At 35.9% G+C, this 22,235-nt stretch overlaps 1 protein-coding gene across 1 annotated transcript in view; it reads left to right on the top strand.

The window, feature by feature from the left end:
- RALYL (RALY RNA binding protein like) overlaps positions 1-22,235 on the top strand; it is a gene marked incomplete at its 3' end in the record, with an annotated part of 164,654 nt that overhangs the window by 126,657 nt on the left and 15,762 nt on the right. The window contains exons 3-4 of the mRNA XM_084202654.1: positions 4,491-4,523; positions 20,968-21,015. Of these exons, the coding sequence (XP_084058780.1) occupies positions 4,491-4,523; positions 20,968-21,015 (81 nt within the window). The remainder of the gene's footprint in view (positions 1-4,490; positions 4,524-20,967; positions 21,016-22,235) is intronic.

The following is a 22,235-nucleotide window of genomic DNA, read 5'->3' as shown; positions in this document are numbered from 1 at the left end:
ATTTTCTCAGCCTTATTATGAGACTCTCATATCAGGCAGTATCAAGAGCTTTAAAAATGAGACTAAGTCTGACCTATCATCTGTCTTATCATTTATCCACCAAGCGTCAAAGGACTCAGTTTGCGCTGAGAAACGACAGTTTGAGCTCTCAGTATGTTAGTGTCCACCCATGGCTTAAGTGATGTACTTCATTTTGTGCTAGAATCTTTATATTTCAATGAATAACAGAAGCACTTAGGTCTGTCAAATACAACCTCTTGAGGTACTGCAAAAACTATTACATAGTATACAACATTATGCAATGTTCATGAAAACAACAGTTGGTTGTTGTTGTTTTTCTAATCTGAGTTATCAATTGCAACGTCAACCACCAGATGGGAGCAGAACTTATTAAAGTTGTTAGGGACAATTGTAAAAATTGACATAAACATGTAAATTATTCTTCCATTCCCTCTGCTTCTGAAACACTTCTGATAGATTAGATCTTCTATACAGTCATTCTACCATTTATTTGTTCCAGAATATGACAGAGTTCCTTGATAAAAATTGTCAACATTAATAAAGATATTTACGGAAGCTTCAGAAGACGAAATGAGCTTCTTATCGTATTCTATTTGACAATAGTTGCTGACAATGTCCAGGAAAATTATCTTGGATTGAAATTAAGTCACAGAAACCAGAAAGGAAGGATGACATAGTGTGCATCAGCAATTGTTCTTTTAGACTCAATAGATAGTGGAAATTATGTGAAATTATATTTCTTCTGTAAATTAAGATATGCTTGTATTGGGCTTGCTTGCATTGAATAGAAATATTGGGAGGTAACAAAGTTTATAATGCATGTGTTTTTAAAAAATTTAGATAACAATATATAACACTGCTAAAAAAGTTCTGAAGAAAGATGGGTTTTGATCACTTCAAACCACAAACTCAACATTCAGAAAAAAATGCATCCATGTTTGATAATGTGAATGGAAACTTGTTTCTTTTGAAAGTTCCCTTGAGTTGTTCTCATCATTTTAAAATTTAATGCATTTAAAAACAGGGTGAGCCATAAATCTTAATATTCTTTCACTATGCATATTTCTGCTAAATCTTTGGTCCTGCTAATTCTTAGGTTCCTAAGGCTGCATAGTGCAAAAAAGAAATACTTGACAGGTAAATAAGCCAGCCACATCAGTCAGTCTAAATACACATTAACACTATACTGAAGTGCAAAATGCTTTACAGTTGTCCTGACTTTCCTATCTGGCTTGAATAAAAATGTTCCCAACCCCCTTGAAAACTACAGTCACTATTCATGCATTTTATAGTCAAACAGAAAATGTGTGATGTCAGCTCCACAGTCAGCTAATCCTCCTCAGGAATTTTGATATGAAGGTTGTAACCTAAAATGATGACTCATCTGAAAAAATATTAGCTTCTGACCCCTTTCTCTGATTCAGGGCAGATGGTTTTCTTTTTTCAACGAGTCAGAATAAGAATCCTAACAAATTAATTAAATTCCACGTGTTTTTCCTACTAAGTGCTTAAAGATGAAATAATATGACCACTACGAGGAAGAATATATTGATTCATAATTAATTACCTTGGAGAATCCTTGGCTAAAATCCATTACTGCATTGATATTGTTAGAAATGTTATTCATTTTGTCCTGTACACAGTTTTGGGAAGGAGAGGAGAGGATTCTTTAACAAGTAATTATATAGATTTATGTATCTTGGGTCAGGCCTCAAATGCAGAAAAATTCTTGCCTGTAATCTTAATAGGACAATTATGCAAGAAAGTAGAATTTACTTTGGGGTCTTGCTTTCATTCCATGATGTGTTTACAAGTCAAAGAGGAATTCACACACCCTTAGTCTAGTCACATTTTTGTTTGTCTGTATGTTTGTCTGCAAACCTTGAAAATTTGTCCATCTGGATGTTCAGTCTGTGTCAAAGATGGAAGTTAGAAAATTGCCATTTATATAAGAAACCTTAGCAGCAGAGAAAATCAAAACATGCACAATTGGGTTAATGAGACCTTGTAGAATATCTCTCCAAGACAGGGTGCAAGGGGAATAACACCAAATGGGAAATTTGTAGGGTCCCTATTTTAAACAGTGTGACAGGACTGTAGCATATCAATGAGGAGTAATCAATTGCCTGTGCCTGTTCAGTTTACAGTGACTGGCTTTAATTGAGGAACTTATGTAGTGTAAAAATTCTTTTTCCTCCTGCAAAACTTATCTTTTATATGTAGATAAGGAAAATCTTAGCTCAGAAAATCTTAGCTGAGAATCAAGGTGAAGGACCACCTCAGCCTGCCATGTCCCAGTCATGCTACTGATTAGCCTCCCTCCCTCCTATTAAAACTGATATATTGCCTTGGGATATTGACAAACTGAACTTTTCTGATGGGAAGACCATTCCAGGAAAGATAGAAAAAACGTCAATCTCTTCTGCTTCACTACCACTCCTACATAATTAAAACATGTTTCCCTTTGTTTACTGTCTACTTAGTATTTTGGACACAAAAATATATTTTTGCAAAGAAGACATCTGCTTTAAGATTTTTCCTGGAGGTGTGTGACAGCCCTTCTCAAAACTTATCAGAATTAGTCTTTTTGCAATATCATATTTAATCTTTCAAGAATTCCTCAAAACTCCTGAAAAATCAGCGTACATGACATTGAAAAGAAAGGCAAAAAGTGTTTTTTATTGACAAATGTCACCATTAAAGACTATATAAGATGTTATTTCATATTGTGTTGCCATTTTAAACCTTTATATTAATTTGCCATACACTGAATTACCAAATAAAGGCCAACAGATAATTGTGTTCCTTTACTTTGAGGAACACTTGAACTAATTAAAAGTAATTCAGCAAATGATCTAAAACCATTTAGTCAAATATAGAGAGAGGTCAAACCCAGGGCAGCACTACTTAAATCAAATTGAATTCCAGCTTGAGAACAGACTTCAAATAGATTTTTAATTGCAGTATTTTTTCCACAGGGCATTCTATCACACACACTTTGTTTTCAAGTAAAATCCACCAGAATATCCTCCATTAGGGTAGTGCTATGTGTCTCCTGATTACAAAATTTCTGTATTAGGAAGTATGTAAGTATGTTCTAGGGCTTTCCTTCTCTGGTCATCTTGCTTATCGTTAATCTCTCCAGCCAAACACTGAGTGCTTCTCCTGGCTGATTCATTTCACTGAGTAGAAAAAGAGGAAACCAAAACATGACAAGAAAAGGGACTGGTTTTTCAATGTTTTGGATTTTAGATGATGGTAATAATTAAACTGGTCTATTGGTTTGTGAGTTTTTTACACAAAACTTTTTCTGGATGAATAATAACTGCAACAGTACTCAGTTTTTCTACAAAGAGGACTTTCATGAAACTTTTTCCTTAAAACATTTATTATTTAAAGTACCTTTGTTTACAACTAATGTTAATTGTTTGAAATTAATTCTATTTCAAATATTTTATTTTGGGTCTAAATTGGCTTCAGATTCATAAATTAAATGTTCAGTTCCATATAGATTACCCTTTGCTGCATTAGAAACACTTTTAGATTACCCTTTGCTGTATTAGAAACCTTTTTTAAAGGCTACAAAGAGATAATAATCTGGGCATTTATTTACTGCTCTTCCTAACCCAGTATGTTCAGTGGAAATCATTACAATGGAACATTTTTGCACATCATGCAACCACTCAAAATTACTCAGTAGCAAATATGCTTTAAATATGCTTATAATGGGTCCTAAAATCACATACTAATGGTCCTATCAAGAAGCTGATATCAGTAAACTCACTGAAGCCTAAAAAAGTAAGGGCAGCCAGTTGCAGATCCCAGAGCAGGAACACTGCCTGATAACACAGATGAGGAGTCTTGCATCCGCCCTGGCTGGATGGTAACTCCCAGTAGAAGAGGCTCCCGCCAGTGTGCAGGTGCTGCATCTCCTCACAGCCACAGCAGGGAGTGAGAGAGCCCTTAAAACCACTGGGTTTAGGACTGAGCAGGATTCTGGATCTACCAAAACAGTGACACCCAGATCCAGCACAAGGGCAAATGGGACAGAAGTTCTCCTAAGGATGAAGTGATCATGTCATAAGAGCATAGGATGCTGGAAACCAACACCAAAAAAAAAAGGCAACAAAAAGAACAAAATATTTCTTGTTCACTCTAGTCATTCCATTCAAATATCTACACAAGGCATCTCAATCTGTGAAATTCAAAGGGCCTATATGTGCTACTTTGTAAATATTTGATTTCTAGATCAAAGTTCCATTGGGAAAATGGGATTTTTTCCAAGTTAAGGGGAAACTAAAGCAGAATACTAAAAGCGCCTACTAAAATGAATCAGGCCCTTCTAGTAATGCTAAATTGTGTAATTAAATAAACTAGACGCTGAGAACAGCTGTTTGAAATTCATTGCATAATTGTTTTTAAATACAATAAATACCTATGTTTAAAACTTTTTGTTATTTACTTGACAGACTTGAATCAAAGGAGCCTTTCCTGTCCGTTGGGTAAGTAAGAATATGCATATTTTTATGGATGTTTATATATTTAACGACCATACAATATAATTTATGAGATTATGTTGAGCATAAACATCCTATTTCAACATTATGGTTATTTACTACACTTAAGCTTATAAAAAGCAGGTTTTAGCCAATAAAGTCAGCAGTCATGGATATTTTCCTTCTCAAAAAGAAAATAAGTAGGTTTTGCCTTTATTGACTAAACAAAACTTACACTAAAATACATATAGGAGCTAAATGTTGCATTATTTTATTTTCACTGACTTTATTTAGAAACTATTCTAAATCTCACCTATACCACTTGTCAAAACCATGAAAAAATAATTAATAATGTCCTTAAAATATTGCAATACTTCAATAACAGAAATAAAATCAAATTGATGAAATAGAAAAAAATAACATTTTAGTCTGATTATAAATCTTTGAACTGATTTGCATATTTCAGCCATAGCTTTCATAGTGTCAGAGTCACTTAAACAGTTATATGTTCTCTATATTGAAATGATAACTCGTCATACTAAAAAAATTATTTTTAAATGTGTCATGTTCTAAAAAGTATCAGTCTTCTATAAAATGTAGACTAATATATGTATTAGTGGTAATTACCTGTATTTTGCTTCTGAGTCAAATTTCACTTTTCATGCAGTTTTCCTTTCAGCTTCTTTCTTTAAAGCTTTCCAAAATGTCCTAACATTCTCCCTCCCTGTTTTCCTTCAGAAGTGTCTTTTTTATGTATCGCTACTCTCATCTTCCTTTGTTCACACCATGCTTTGTGTTATCAAGAATATAAACTGCAGACAAAAGATCCCATACAAAATATCCCATTAAGGGTTAGCTCTACCATGTAATTATCAGTGACTTCCAAATTGTTGTACTAACTGCAGAACTAGAAGTCTACTTCAAACTCTGAAGTTCAGAGTAAAGTTAACAAGCAAGAAAGTGTGTAAATTATGACCAAAGGAACTCTACAAATTAGCATAAACAGGACAGACATACATCTTGTTTTCTGTAGCATAAAGCAACTCTGGTTTGTTTGAGTACATTTTTGATTAATTGCTTGTTCTTTCTACTTTCTACCAGCTCAAAATTATCGGAAAATATTTGGAGGGTACACTGCTCTTGTTTTGCATGCTTTGAAATGTCCAAATTTACTATCAAATTCAGCCCCTTCTGTTAATTATTACTCCAATTTGTAACTTTTCCTATTAAGTTGGCCTTTTGGGGCCTCCACTCTCATAATGAAGGGATTATTCGAAAATACCAACTTTAAGATTAAAAAAAGAAGTTGCATGCCATTTTCGCTGAGAAGCAAAGTTCTAAGTACAACAGCAAACAAGTAAAAATACAATGCTAGTGGTTACATTATTTGCCTCAAAATAGTAAACCCTATTTCTTATCATGATCTGAAGAGCCATGCGGGCAATTTTAGCTTATTTGGCTAGGAGGAAGTATTGTGTTTTGACTTTGGGCTTGTCTCCGTATGAGCAGATTGGTGGCCACTATGTAAACTCACATTATGTCCACATATTTATTGTATATGACTTTGTCTCTAAAACTGATTCCTCTTGGGAATTCTAATCTGCACAAATAGATTCAGCTTTTTTCTAGTACATTTCAGAAGTTTGTAATGTACTCAAATTCTTTTACACAAGTTCATAATAATGAAGATAGATAAAATCTCTCGAAATTATTCTCTGTGCTGCTTTTGCCTTTTACTTTTGAATTTCCCCCATCCCCAAGGAGGGCATCAGAGGGTTAGATCACCATGTTCTGAGGAGGGGCCCAAACCAACACCCACCTCCATGGTACCACATAAAAGAGATGCTCCTCCTAGTCCCACAAAAACTGGGGAGTTCTTTTTTACAGAGAATGAGTTCTTGTGCCAGGATCTGTATCTGAAGTTTTAGCGCAGACAGCTGCAACCACTAGGCTTTTAAAATACAGTAATGTTTGCAGAAGAAATGCTGACTTAACCACTATTAAACAAACACATGGGTGCCCTTAATAGCTCTTGCTGCCAGAGTTTGTCAAAACACCAATCTAAATTACTTTTGGCTGCCTCCAGATGGCTTGATCCTGCACACCAACCTCCCATTCATCTATCTTCTGTAACAGAGATTTGTTTCCACGTTCTCATTATGCTGCCTGCAGGACCTATTTAAGCTTTTTCATTTTGCTGTGCCTAAGCACACGACTTCTTAGTGCTTTTCCATTGCTAGTTGTTTTGGCAGGAGAAGGGAACATGAAGTGTGGCAACCTAAGACCTCAAGTCTGCCACAGGTTTTTGAGCTCTGTGTGTATGTGCAGGGCTGCAATCGTCCCATAAGAGATCCCACAAAGGAAAATTGGTTCATAAAATGTTGCAATTTTCCCCACTCTCAGAAAGCAGCCAGAGAGGAACGGAATCCACCTCCTGCTGTTTTCCTTCATGTCTCAAATGCAGGGAGAGAACACCTCCTGTACTCCCTTGGTAAAGAGAATTCCATTTATCATTCTTTCTATGCAAAGTGCATAGCGAAGAAGGAAAACCCACTCTCCTTTACTCAGTGTGCAAGGCAGGGGCGTAATTTGGCACTGAAGCCATAGTAAAATCTTTAATGAAAGTCTCTAATGGTAGCATTGAGGAGCAAAAATTCATCAAGAGTACAGTCTATTCAGATAAGAGTAGCTGAATGCAATACTGTGATTTTGGGCTAATATACAAAATTGAATTTGATATTTGTTTTGTCTTCCTTTGCCTCTTGGTGATGAAGATAAAATCCTTAGGGAAGGCTGAGATATTTTTTAGTTCAGACTGCTGAGTGACAGCCTGTAAGGGCATAGGATTATCCTCTCCAGAAATATTATTTCCACACTTTTTGAGGTTTGTGTTCATATTCAACATAAGATCAAGAGGTGTCTGGACTTTCTTTCCTTTTCATGTTATTTAGAATTTATGTTCATGTAGGTTTAGTATAAAAAAGAAGTAATGCAAATGCTCAGAGTGCCTGGAAGACTTTAATATCAGGGGCAGGAGTTTTGGTAAATATCCACCACTGAAAATGCATCAAATTAGCTTAATGCAGAAAAGTTTGAAAGGTTCAGAATTAAAAAGACAAGGCGAGTCAAGAGTCTTGATAAAAATATATGGATATTGCAAAATGGACAGTGCAAAAAAACAACTGAGACCCATCTCATATTAAGTTCATCCTGCTTTGGGCAAAGAATGCATTATATTGTAAAAGCAATATATATTTAAGTACCAACATCTTTTAATTATCCACATCAGCTCTCCATATTTGGAAATTTCCAAACAGTACAGATGCATCATTATTATCTCAACAAAACAGTTATCATTCTCTCTAAATAATTAGATTGGTTATCCAATTGCTAACCACCGGCTATTTCTCGCAGCTGATTTATCATGGCTATCTGCATTCAAGACTTTAGCACCTGATAAATTTCAGCTAATACCACATGCAGATTTGTAACTGGTCATTGGTCTAAGCCTTAAAATTAAAATCTCATTTTGTAAGACACAGACAATGCAGCATCTTTTAAGGCCTGTAATGGTATTATATGGTGAATAAAGGCCATAATTATTTTGTAACTGTGTTGCACAGTAAATTCTTTGAATTACTTTTTTGGCTTCTAACTATAATTGTAACTTCTATAGTAACATGTGGTCAATATAACTTCAACACATGCAGAGGCAGAAAATTCCATCATAGCAATAATAATTTTGTCAAACATGTAAAAATATTTCTCTTCTCTGTCAGATGTCATTTACTAACATGTTCCATATTGCTGAATTCAGAAGAGACAAGGAGAGAGAGAGAAACAACTGATTTTTTTTCTGAGTCTCCTGAAAACAGATTCATTTACTGTCAGCTGCAGAGAATGGGCTTGTTTCTGGATAAGTAGACAATAGTGTTTCAGTGAGATGGTCTTTTAAAATATATGTGTTATATACATCTGGTTATTAGCTGAGAATCAATCTATTTTTTGAATATTTTCTCTTTTTTTTGATTGATTGTTTTCTACAGCGGTATAATTTTAGGTGGAAAGCCCAGAGGGATATGAAAGTGAAAATTAATGCATTTTGTGTATTTATTTAATGATGAATAGTTGTCTGTCATGGAAGAAAGAAGAGAGATACAAGTAAAATTAGCATTAGTTAATGCATTTTTTTACATTCTTGGTAAAAACACTAGAAGTCTACTCTACTACTAGAGTACTAGTATAAACTACTACTTTCCTCAGCAAGGTCCTCTTTCTAGAAAGTATATGACAGTAGAAAATACTGAAAAGCCATGTTTTTTTCCAAATAATATCTTAATCACAGTTACTCAAACATAGGTACTTAATTCTGCAAGAGACAATAATTTTGGTGGGCTCAGGTTCTCGGAAGAACTTGGAAATGCTTCTAAAATAGAAAAAGGAAATTTCATTTATTTTCTTCCATAGGAATACTTCTAAGATACATCAAATAGCTCAGATTTGTTACTCACATTTCTTCCTTTTGCTTAGTAGCATTTTCTTTCCTGCAAGGCTATTTTGCAGATCTATAAGAAATTCTGCTCTCATCCATTGGTTTGAGGGATCCCATTCTGCAGAAGTGAGATATTTTAAATAAAAGCCTAGTGCTTGCAGGACCTGTTATGATAATACTCAGTCCACTTCCAAAATACACAAGTTTTTTCAACTCACAGTCAGTTTTTGTGGGGGTTTGATTTATTGTTGATTTTTCAATGGCCAATAGGTTGTAAGGCACAAAATAAAATGTAGCCATGGAGCATCATCTGTAACAAATCCCATCACTGTTGTTCCTCATCCTGGTTATCAGGTAGCACCGGTGGAAGGAGCAAACACTGTTCCTCATGTTCCTACCCAACTTCTGAAGAGAAAGAGCTAAGAAAATTATTTTTCTTTGGCAGAGGAAAGATACAAAAAGTGAAGATATTAGACTCATTTTGCTCTGTTATTGTGACCCAAATAAAACTACCAACCGGAATATAATCTTGTCACTTCCATTCATATTCAGGCCAGGTATTCAGGAGCTGTTTTCATTAAAATCACAGGAGGACTGAACACACCTGACAATTATTTAAACTCATTGTTTAGACCCAGGCATAAGACTACTTGGGCTTTCTGATTTAGGCAGGGAGTAGCAGATTATCTGCTTTTGAAACAACCAGCTCTTTGACTACGTGTGAGGTTTAGCCTGGAGGCAAGAGGCACATGTCAGGGCTCTGCAAAGGCTCTTTACTGGATGAGACTTTCTGGATGGTTGCAGAGAGACAGGAGGGATTTGGGATTTGACAGCACACATGGCTACCTGTGGAAGACACTGAGAATCTATCTATACCATTTAATTTCAGGTTGTGGTCCTGGCATCCTTCTCTTCCAATTTTCCAAATCCCACAAGGCTTAAGCTTTTCTATAACTGCTCACTGACCATTATTTTAAGACTCTGAAATGGACATAAATACAGATATTTTATAAATTTATAATTTTTTTTTTTTGCATGAAAGTCTCTCACAAGTGGTTACAAAGCTACAGTAATAACAATGTTGGTCCATTGCCGTGACTGAATTTTTCAGTGGTTTTGTGACATTACTCAAAGTTTAAAGATCCTAGATTATGTATTTTTCCTACTGACCTGCAATCTAAATCTAATTATTTTGTAGTTCCCTATTTACCTGATTTTTGTCATTGTACATCACTTCTACTTTCACACACATAGCAATATATATATTACATTAAAAAAGACTAATGAATTTATCAAAAACATGTTATTTCCCTAATTCCTAAAGTAACTTTCATTTCCAACAAATTTAAGAGATATTCATCTTAATAAATAATTTTTCCCCTCTCTGACCTTAATAATATCAGTAGCAATGTTCTTCATAATTGGGACAGGCAAGAGCATGAGAGCACTCTTTTTCTCTTCTGGTTATTCTATTTCCCTTTCTCTTTTTTTTTACTGTCTACTATTTCTGTTTTCCAAGATGTCCCTTTCCCTAGCAATTCTGAAAAAAAACCCATTTCCATATAGTTTATGTGTGTGTTTAATGATGAGGAATTCCTTAGCACTGAATATTTGTACTCTCATCTATGTATCAGATAGCCAGGATGTTTTCTAGAGGAGGGAAAATTATTCACAAGAGAATGTCTCTGAAGGAAGTTCAGGAGGCTGAAATATTCAGGGAGTGTAGGACTGAAATCTGGGAACTTAATAGGAAAGTCAAGGGAAAAGGACAACTCAAAGAAACAAAAAGGGAGATAATGCCATACAACAGAAGATGGAGAGAGGAAGAAGGACAATGTCTGCTGGGCATGTACCCTCACTGTGGAGCAAAACAATTTACATCTAATTTGCTTCTTTTTTTTCCCCAAAGAGCAGTGACTGACCTACAACTTAGAGAAAATAGTGTTTTGAAAGGTCTATGATAGCATTATTCCTATTTCCTGTTTCTGAGGTATCAACATAGCATCTTGCTGCAGCAATCCATGCAGGCTTCTGCGAGTATTCAGTATGAATGTTTACTCAGGCAGTCACATGCAGAAATATCATGAGACCGAGATCCCCACTCAAAACACGTCTGAAAATTTAGTTTTTCATGCTTCTTATAGCTGTGTCATACAAAAGACTTTATTTATTTTCACAACTTTCCAGATCATTACAAAGAAATTTTATCTAAATTTCTTTCTCTTGATAGATATTGAAAGATATATTGAAAGATATAATTTTGACGTTTTATATTTTGAGTTTCAAATTCCCCATAATGCTGTAAAAATCAGCCAGCCTGTGTCTACCCCTTGCTCTTCTGCCTGTGTTTCTCCAACTACTTTTGTACAATAATAACAATTTAAACTCTTCTTAATATTAACTTCTTAGCACACTAGGCCTTAAACAAATATTTGGAGGGGATGTGATGGTCGATCCCTCTGATTCCATGCTTGAAATCAGTTTGATCTTTTTTACCAGAAATTGACATTTGATCCATCTAACCTAACCTCTTACTTGCACTTGAGCTACAAGAGAAGGATTTGTTTAAAAGAGTAAATGCCAGAAAGACAGCCAGTGCTTCTGTGTGAACTTTTACTTGACAGTCGGCTTCCCACCCTTCTGCTGTAATATAACTGCAGTTCCTTGATAAAGAGATTTCTTCTTTGGAGTTCAACCAACTGTGATCATAGCAATCAGTCAGTGGACTTGCTTCAGAAGTTATTGCTCTATACCAGTCTGTGCATTCATTGGCTTTCCAAACAGTAAAGTCAGGAGAAAGAGAGGAGGCAGTGCAGAAAGAAGCATATCAGAGAGAAACACTGCTTATGCAGAGCAAATTGGAACTTTCCGGCGTCTCTCTCATGTTTGTTAAAGATTTTTAAAAAGACAAAGAGCTTCAGGCTAGGAGTAATTGTCTTTAGTGTTGCTCTGTTAATAGCTTTTTGTGTGATACCAAGGAACAACTATTCATGTCTTGTTTTACTGGGTCATCCAGCTGTGCATTCCCATATTGCGATATTACACTAATTGAAATAAAATCATGATATGTCCTGATATCAGGCAAGCTTTCAACTAGCAAAATGAATTGGATCATAGATTGTTTTCTACTAATTTATCTTGGTCTGAGATTTGACCTTGCTTACAAACCACTTTCCAATACCTTGGAGTAATGATTTACAGACCATAATTTGAAAAGAAGCATGACTGTATCAGGGGTATTTATGATTATTTTCAATAGTCTCTGTTTGGCCCAAACTGGTGTTGATTTCAAAGGTCTTGATTTTGGCTGATTTGGTTTCAGTCTCTTTGGGGGAAATTTTTGCTTAGTTTTAATTATGAACTATAGCTCAAAAGCACTAGGAAGCCATCCATTGAATTCAAGGATTTTTTTATCTCAGATTCAGGCCAGACTCTTATAATTCTCACCATTCCTCAAGCCAAAGTTCAACTTTTTCTATATCAGCCATAAACACTCTACGGGTATGCACATGTTTAACAGGTTTTAACAGCTTCAATGCTGATGTAGCATTAAAAAAAAAAAAAAGAGAGAATTAGGTCATATTCTGCCTCATCAATAGCAGGATAAGAGTTTATTGCTAAGAGTTTAATTACTATCCTTTAAATATAATTCTTAAAGTCTTCAGCTTTGGTTCTGAAATCAAAACTGGACCATTTTTTCTCAATAAAATTAAATCCTTCACAGCATATTACAGCATAATTAAAAGTTGAAAAGTAAGCCTTAAAAGTGAAGCAGAAATATCAGAGTAAACCTGTTATGCACAACCGGCCACTGACAGCTGACATTGTTATGGTAGTGACTGCTGTTAATGCTAAAGCATTTGTTTAATTTGAAAGGTATAAACTGATTTCTAGTAAACATAAAGGGTTGTTTTTTTCTTTTCAGTTGCCTCTAATCTTGTATCCAAAAAAAGGAAACAAAAAAAAAAAAAAATTTGAAAAAAACCCGAACATTCTGAGCTCTCCACACTTGAATACTGTAGCCTTTACTCTAAAGAAGAATGGAAAGTTGAATCAGCTGCCATCCTGTAACCAGGATCAAAGATTTTGATAACGACAGAGATAGACATCAGAGAGCAGTGGTATAAATTATAAATTTTTGTAGGTTGACAGAAAGGTTTGGGTTAGAAGGGACCTTAAATATCATCTGTCAACTAGTGCCATCCACTAAACCAGGCTGCTCAAAGCCTAATCCAATGTGGTCTTGAACACTTGCAGAGGTGAAGCATCCACAACTTCTCTGGGCAACCAATTCCAGTGTCTCACCATCCTCAGAGTAAATTTCTTCCTAATATCTAATTTGAATCTGCCCTCTTTCAGTTTAAAGCCATTCCCTCTTGTCCTATCACGTAGTGACATGCCTTTGTCAAAAGTCCCTCTCTTACGCTTCTTGTAGGCACCTTTAGGTACTGGAAGGCTGCTATAAGGTTTCCCCAGAGTCTTTTCTTCTCCAGGTGCAGCAGCCCACAACTCTCATCCTGTCTTCATGAGACAGGGGTTCCAGCCCTGTGATCATCTTCATGGCTCTCCTCTGGACTTGTTCCAACAGGTCCACATCCTTCTTATGGTGGGAACAGAGCTGGATGCAGTGCTCCACATGGAGTCTCATGAGAGCAGAACAGTGGGGGAGAATCACCTCCCTCACCTGATGGTCGTGTTCCATGTAATGAAGCCCACAATAAGTACACACTGCTGACTCATATAGAGTTTCTTTTCAATCAACACTCTTGATGCTTTTTGCCAGAAGCAGTTATTTGCCAAAAAGTCCCTACTGGATGTGGCCTCATTTTCATGCCATCTAAATGAAGGACCACAAAGTAAAGAGAGTTTTCCAGGCAAACTATGAACAACAAATAGTCAAAATGAAAAATTACCAACTTTCAGACTGCATTTTTCACATGAACTATTTGTTCTGATCTATTTGAAAGTAGCTAACTGTCGTTGCAGGCCACCAGCCGGGTAATAATAAGAATTGACTCTATGATTCCAGAAAGCTGATCAATCACTTTAGTATACTATACTTATTAAAAACTCATCAGCCTTACAGACATTCGGATACAGACAGATCCAATTGGTCAATCAATCCAAACACCATGACCAGTGGCCAATCAAGAAATTGGTAAACAAATCTCCATAACACATTCCACATGTGCACAACAACAGGTGCAGTAAGTTGGAGGTAAGAATTGTTTCTCATTCTCATCTTCTTACAGCCTTCCCCAGGAAAATGCCTGGGAAAGTTGTGTGCTGCTCTCTGTAGCCAGAGAGCTGCTGCCACAGCTAACACCTTCACAGAAATTAGGATCAATATGCAAAGGAGGAAAACTGAAGCATTTCTCAAATAATCTAATTCATACTGCAGTTCCATCTTTTCTTGGTGTACAAATAGGTATGGAATGGAACTGGAAGCTACTTCTTCTGAGACAGTGAAGTTATTGAAACAAAACTGGAGCTCGTTATTGTGGTTCATAAAGCAGTTTTGTTCCAAAGTGTTCCCACTTCTTTAGCAGAGATGGAGGACCCTGAGAGGTATTGAATAAGGCTTTGTCTCCTTGAAAAATGAATCTTTTCACTTGTATATGCATACACAAATTAATCATGGTTATATTTTAAATCTGGATCAAGTATGATTTAGTTTCAAGCCGACCTTGTCTGGTTGTCAGTATTTAGGGGTATTTCATGTTCTGGATGACTCTTTATAGGCTGTAAAACTAAAACAGTCTTGCTGTGTAGAGCATTCACAGAAAAGTAAAATTCCAGCCATGTAATTGTATAAGGATGAGTAATGGCAATGTGGTTTTTCTGGGAGGAGGCAAAAATCATGCAAGGGGAGCTCAGTAAGAGGTTTACAGGGTAGGAAGGAGGAGTTAGAGAGAGAGAGACCTTAACAGTGCTCATTCTTGGAAGAAATGACAGGCCAGCCACTGATCTAACAGAGCAGGCCTGATTTTATGAGGCCTTTATTTTACAATTTTTCTACCTGAGTGCAACAGTAGTCAACTTAGCACTGGTTTAGAGGATACACAGCTGGTTGTGATGCACAACTGCCCTTTCCACTCATCTCTGACCAGATTGGAATTGAATCCAGATCTGTGCTTGGTTATAGAAGAATCTCCTTATCAGATTCACTTGCTGTGGAAATTATTATTTAGTGGGTCAGGAGTAAAAGAATGCTTTTGCAGCTTCACAGAATCTGGTATCTTCATTTATATTGTAACTGTACTTGCAAAGCATCGTCTTGGAAAAACAGCCGCTATGGCTTGACATCACAAGCTGTGCTCAGGACGCTGAAAGTTCTGTCTCCTTCACATGTCCATTTTGCTGCTTTAAGTCTTGAATTGCTCAACCCAAAATACCAAAATTACCTAGTAATTTGATCAGTAAACTTAATGTACTTGAGAACACAAATTTAACTTAAGCCTTTTTATATTTTGAAAAGTGGAAAGGAAAGCATGTGATGCAATTGTCTAGATTTTTTTTTCTTTTACATGAACTCTGACATTGTCACATTCCACTTGATTAATTTTTCCTGAACCGTTCTTTTGTGTTTCATTCAGTGCTTCTAAGACAGCTTCTCTGAAAAGCACATAAAGTTTCAGATTTCTGTTTTTGTAATCTTAATAGTTAGTCTTTCAACTCCAGTGCTACCACTATGATTTTAATTTAAACTGCTGTTCAGTGAAATGCTGTGGAAACACTAAACCCATCACTTAATCCTACACCTGTCAACAAGAGTCTGCTGTAGTTGTCAAACCAAGTCAAATGACACTCCTTCAATGTACACAATATTATTAGCAAATTGGATAATCAATCACATGTGTATGGTTTGACAGTAGTACTTTCAACACACTGAATTTAAAACAGATTTTTAAGAGGCAGGACTCATCTCTCTTGTACTAAGGAAGAAAAAATATCATAGGGACATTGTGAACTCCCCAGTCAGACTATACAATTAAAGGACACCTTGGGAAATGGTTGAGCCACTGGAAATCTTTTTCTTTGCCTTACTATGAAATGTTCCCAAAGGAAAAAAAAAAATAAAATTGGACATTAGTTTAGATGATAGAAAAATAGTTTTGCAACAGGAGAAGGTTGGGGAGATAGCAAGTAGATTTATACAGGTATCTTTACATTAAAAAGATACTGTTTTGTTTCTAAAGAGCATCAGGATAACATTATTAAGCATAGGCTGTGTCTGCAGCCACAGTAAGTGGTTTTGGTTAGGAGGAATTCTAATACCTAGCTCTACAGAAAATTGTTGTGGGTTAGTTTTGCCTGCATCACTATTGTCTGTCTTGCTTCCATAAACAGCTCTGAAACCAGCTGATCCCCAGAGTCTGAATATTGATCTCAATGTCTTTGTTCTTGTCTGCTTCACAAGCTTTGCCTAATCCTCCACAGGAAAACGCCTTAGTGTTTTAATTACCTGAATGTGTATATGCAACTTTGAATATTTGCCCAAGCTTTGTCTAAAATTTAGGTTGCACAATAAGTTCAACAGTTTTCCCAAAATACATTTCACTGGGATAAGAGTTCTTGGAAGAGAGGATGAGAGTAGAGAAGGAACATATCTAGTGGCAGAAAAAATACAGACTAATCATACTGCAAATAGATTCTGCCTAGTGCCTGCAGAAAGATACTTTAATAGAAAATGGTGTACTTTATGTCAGCTTTTTTATGTATACATGTCCTCCTTGGACAAAATGCACCTCTTCAGATTAGAACTGGAAAAAATGTTTCAGTTTTGCAGAAAAAAAAAAAAATCCACCTAAAGTATTACATTCCATGATGCACTTTTTGAAACTTAACTCCTTATCTTTTCCCCACTCAGGAAAAAGTACATCTCGCTCTTATTAATTGAATAAATGTGCAGAATTAGGGAAAAAACCAAAAAAACCTTTAATTAACTTATGGTTACAAAATTACTGTGAAAATTAATCATTAATTTAAATATACAAATAGTAGGTTATGTTCAATTATTTGACATTTTGGGATAAGTGATTGGGGATTTTGGTGTTGAGCTGCTCTTTTTAACTATACCTGTGCTTCCATTATTATTTGCCCTCATAACTTCACTATGGAAATGAATGTAAAATGTTTCTCTGCAATTATTTTTCCTCTTCCAGCCCCCTCTTTTTTCCTAGTTGAAAGAATCACTGAAATGATTTGACTTTTGGTAGTAAGTCTGTCAGCAAAAATGCAGGCTCTGGAGAATGTTCTCTTTCTCTGCAGAATATACAGACTGAACTGCAAAACAGTAGTGTACTTCCACTTTTATCAGCATTCTCATCCTTACCTAAAATAGAATTTTCTTTCAAGTAAAGGGGGGATTCAGCCCACCAATTTGATTCATGTCTGAGAGAGTAGGTAACCATCTACTGAAAAGTGACCTGAAATCTCCACCATTTTTTTCAATAGCTTATGGAAGTAACTTCCATCTGATTGATTTGCTAATGGGGAAAGTTTCCATCTCTCAATGCTTCTCTAAATCATCTGGTTACCCTCACTGACTTACTTTTAACATCATACCAGTTTAGACTGATTCTCTTTTGCTCTCAACAACAAAGATTTCTAACCCTCTTTTCCCATGACACGAGAAATTATTTCACAAATGACTGGAATACTAGTTTCAACCATTAGGTTGATATGTGCTTCCCAAAAAGAGTTTAATTGAATGAATATTGCTTTTATATTCAATATTTTTATTCAGGCCTCAGAGAAGAAATGGACAGCATAAATGGCAATAGCATTGTCAATTAAATTAAGATACTTCATGCCTGGTTTGTCAATATTTATGATTTAAATGTATCTTTGTACCTGTGGAAAGAAAAAGTGATATTAGCTAAGGCTGATAATGAAAGACAAAGGTCTTGATGATGGGAAAATAACAAAAGTTATTTCTGCTCTGTTGTGCATTAACTCTCCTAAAGTTAAAATAACCCTACAGTAATCAGGTATACCATTGATGTTTGGAGTTAAGTTAAAACAGGATGTGATCATTAGTTTATAAACATCTTTTGAGGGCATAGCATAGAGAATAGAAAAAAAGATTGTACTTTTGCAGATGATTTCAGCATCAGGTATATAAAGACATAATAACATCCATACTTTTATTTCAAAGATGCAGAAGCATAACACTCTATGTGCCCACTTGGCACATGTGCAACTGCTGATGTGCACAGGAACTTTGAATACACAGCATCATAGCTCTGAAAGAAAATATGGTCATGGGGGAGACATTTATTCTTCAGGCATACACAGTTTTAAAGATATGCTTAGTGAAACCAAAAAAGACAGCATGTACAAGATTGTCTTGGTGATACTAAGTTAGGAAAAGGAACCATGACTTTTGCTTAGTAGAAGCACATTTTATTGATGAGTTTTCTTTGCCTCATTGTGAGACACATGTAAAGCATTTTCTTTTACTGTCTACTGCATTAATATCAGCATCATGCACACAGTTCTATTGTTAATATTGTCAAGATGGCACATGTTTGTGGGTAAGTAATCTGCCTGTTTACAGTGCCATTAGGAAACTGCTGACTCCAACAGTTCACAGGCTTGTTTAAACCTTTCTCTGCTTCTGACCTGCTGAGTATTTGGTATTCAACACTGTATGAGTGATTACCTGTGGCCTCCATTACACAGGCTGTTGGGTTGCTAAGGAATAACTCTCAAGAGGTTAAGAGCCTTGTAGTCACCTTGATCTCAGTGCCAGTGATTATCTGTGCTAATTTTCTGCTTGGTGTTGTATTGCAGCACTGACCAAGTCCTATGTCTGTACCTTGACTTGCAGAAGTAGGAACAATTAAGGCTGTAGACAGAGAGATGTACTGGCTGCTTTCACAATATGATCTCTTCAACATATTATTACAGATGAAACATCATCATTCAGCATAAAATTTTCATACCCATTGAGGTGCCAGCAGTCCTTATTCTATTCTGTAAGCAGAGCTGAGGTACTAGAGAAAAATATAGTTGTGCTATAGCCTTACTTTAACTGGTGCCAGTGAATTATTCTTCACCAGCTTCATGGTCTTCAATCTTGAAAAAGTGAATTTGTCCAGTCTTTATGCAAATTAAATAAATGTCAACTCCAGGCAAAAGGTTTCATGTGACAGGGGTTTTAAATTTAATATTTTTTCTTCAAATTGTCTGTTATCTTCCACTCAAAAACCAACGTTGAATATTAAGTATGGGCTAACTGAAGCTATTAATCATTCAGCTAAATAAAACCACTAGGAAGCTGTGAATAACTGTAAATAAATAATAGCTTTGATACTTGCTACTTCTTAGTGCCTTGCAGACTCAAGTGAAAGACAAAATAAGTGCTGTCAGATAGTTCAGAAAAAAAATTGCTAGTTTTAAGATATAGTGATGCATCTTAAGATACAGACACATGATCACTATACACAGTCTACTATTATTTAATGATATTTTACATCCTCTGCCACACACAGCCTACCTGCTGCTGGGTTCCAGTCTCTCAGGCTTGTTCAATTCAGTGTTTCACATGAAATGTATTTTAGGATTTCTTTTCTCAAATAAATTAAAGAAAGGGCCACAGTTGCCTGCAGCTCTCATGGTCTTCTACTGCAATATTGTATAGGCAGACAGTACAACTTATCCTATTATTTGCAATTGGGCACTTGAATGTGAAAGAGGTGTGGCAGAGACAGAAATTGTGCCCTGACCTGGTCTGGTAGAATTTCTGAAATATTCTTCAAATTATGCACTAAAACCCCCATTTTGCTCAATGTTCAAGCACAGAAATTATCCAGAAGTCCATTCCCTGTGAAGAAAAGCTTCTTTAATATGTAGGTGATCTTTAAGTTCCTTTCCAGCCTAAATCACACCATCATTCTATAGTGCTCCTTTATTTTCAGGGAAAGTTTTCTTCTGTCTTTTGTCCTTACTACCTCTGTCTTTTCTACCTTTTCCCTTTCTCATTTAAATCTTCTCCTTCTTTTGTGATACTTTCTTCATGTTTCTTACCTTTACTATTCATAATTGTCCTTCTCAAAATGGTAGAAGAGCATCTTAGGCAGCATATAAATAAACCCTTGTGACTTTTCCATGCAGAGCTTTTATTGGCTCATTGGTATGTTGGTTTGGGGTCTGGGTTCTTTTGGGTGTATGAGATAGATAAGACTTCTTTGTTATTTTTTCACCACAAAAGTAGAAAGTTTGTAATGGAATGTGAAACCAGGAATCTGGGACTGACTTTGCTATTGACAGCTCAGAAGTAGTTTTCTCTTGGACGTCTGTTATTTCACGTTTGTTTTTTTCCCTTGATGATGCCTGTCTTTCCTCAGATTAGTATGCATATTCCTTCCTGAACCTGAGAGGAAATGTATCCCTGTAACACTTATTTAGCAGGGGTTTTTTTACTTTTTTTTTTCTCTTTTTGATGAAAACAATTTGGTGGACTCAAGGACCAGCAAAAAGTCCAATACTTTTCATGTTTCTCTAAATTAAAGTAACTGTCTTAGCTCACCTTCTCACTCATTTCCCACTCTTTCATGTATTTAACTGTCTTCCTACTCCACTGATGATGCTATGTTGGACCAGAAGAGGGTGTCAGTTTTGGAATGCTAACTTCATTTGATCACTCAGAGAATTACACTATAATGATCCTCTAATTACAGAGCTGTCTCACTGTGTTAAATCTTATCTGTGCGTGCTGTCAACTGTTTACACAGTTCAGTGTGCCCCAGACTTCACATTTCCAAATATACAGTGATAGCTGACAGCAGCAAGGACAAACATAATGTACATTGTACACAGTGCAAAGGAAGTGGAAGGACTTTGAAGAAGGGACAGACATTTGAGAGTAAGCCAATGTTACCACAGAAGTTTTAATCAGCGTGTATTTTCCTATAAAACAGTTCATTCTTGTTTTTCTGTGTTTTTCCACAGTGGTTATGTCTTTGATTATGATTACTACAGAGATGATTTCTACAATCGGTATGTGTGCCTGTATTTTTGTACATCCTACATAATTTCTCATGTTTGTTGTTAATATAATCCCATTGTTTGGTTAAACAGGCTAATTCTGATTTTATTGATTATTCATTGCATTATTTCTATCATGTATCAGAAGACTAGTTTTAATATCTTGCAGAGAATATCACCACCACCAAATGTATGCTTACCAAACAGGCCCTTAGATTTTATCCTTCTCCAAGAGTTTTTGGGATATTTGCCATGCAGAACAGTTTAATGGTAGTTTAGTAGGCTTACTTCACTGGGATGTATAGTGGCTGTGAAAATTTTCAGTATGATGTTCCTGGCTTTGCATTTTCATCCATGTGCACAAAAAGAGACAATGTCTCCTCAAGAATGTTCCAAGAAGGTTTAGAAGTCGGGAAGAACTTTGAGAGAAGCAGAAGTGCAAGCTGAACAGTGTGTTCCTGCAGGACAAAAAGAATTTGCCTCCAAATGTCTGAGGAATTGGAGATTCTGCCTTGAGTAGTTACACACAGCCTAGCTCAGCACTGTGAAAATGTGTTTATTCAGATGCAGCAGAATCCCCACAACACAGGAGTAGTAAGAATGATCACAGATAAGCACTTTGTTACCCAGCAGTGCTGTGTCTTTGCATTACAGCAGCTTGGTTTGTCACAGGACAAGTGAGCCAGAGAGGAACAAAGCATTGCTCCACCAACCTGTTCTAATCTGATATTTCTTCTATGTAAAGCAATGGACACTAGCAGGGGAGCACTTGACACCCAGAAGTTAGCATGTGCTATAGACCTTTCTGCTTAGGAACACAGTAGGAAAAATGTAGAAACAAAATGGTTTTGTTTGTTTTCTCCTGATGTGAGTTCAATTTGAGCCACTAGTTTTAGTTTTGCATGTAAATCACCATGCCCCCTTCTGACAAAGCTAGAAATAGCGAGATAGAGCATAGCATATAAACATATGAAGTAAAAGCCATCAAAGCAGTTTAATCCTGCTCAGTCCAGCCTTTGCAGTAGGAGTCCAGCATCTGCAGCCTTTCACATGTCCTGAAAAAAGTTAATTTCCATAGAATTTTATTTTTTTTTTTCCAAAGTTACAGCTCTGAATTTCATCTGTGGAATTCTATTTTTTTGTAACAAAATAGCATTTCTCATCTATGCCACATGAATATTAAAGGTATATGTCTACTTTTTTCCTGAATTCTGCATTTTATGGGTAGCAGA

Source organism: Fringilla coelebs (assembly GCF_963513975.1).
Source record: "Fringilla coelebs genome assembly, chromosome: 1".
Lineage (NCBI taxonomy): Eukaryota > Metazoa > Chordata > Aves > Passeriformes > Fringillidae > Fringilla > Fringilla coelebs.
This window is presented reverse-complemented; position numbering and strand designations above follow the sequence as displayed.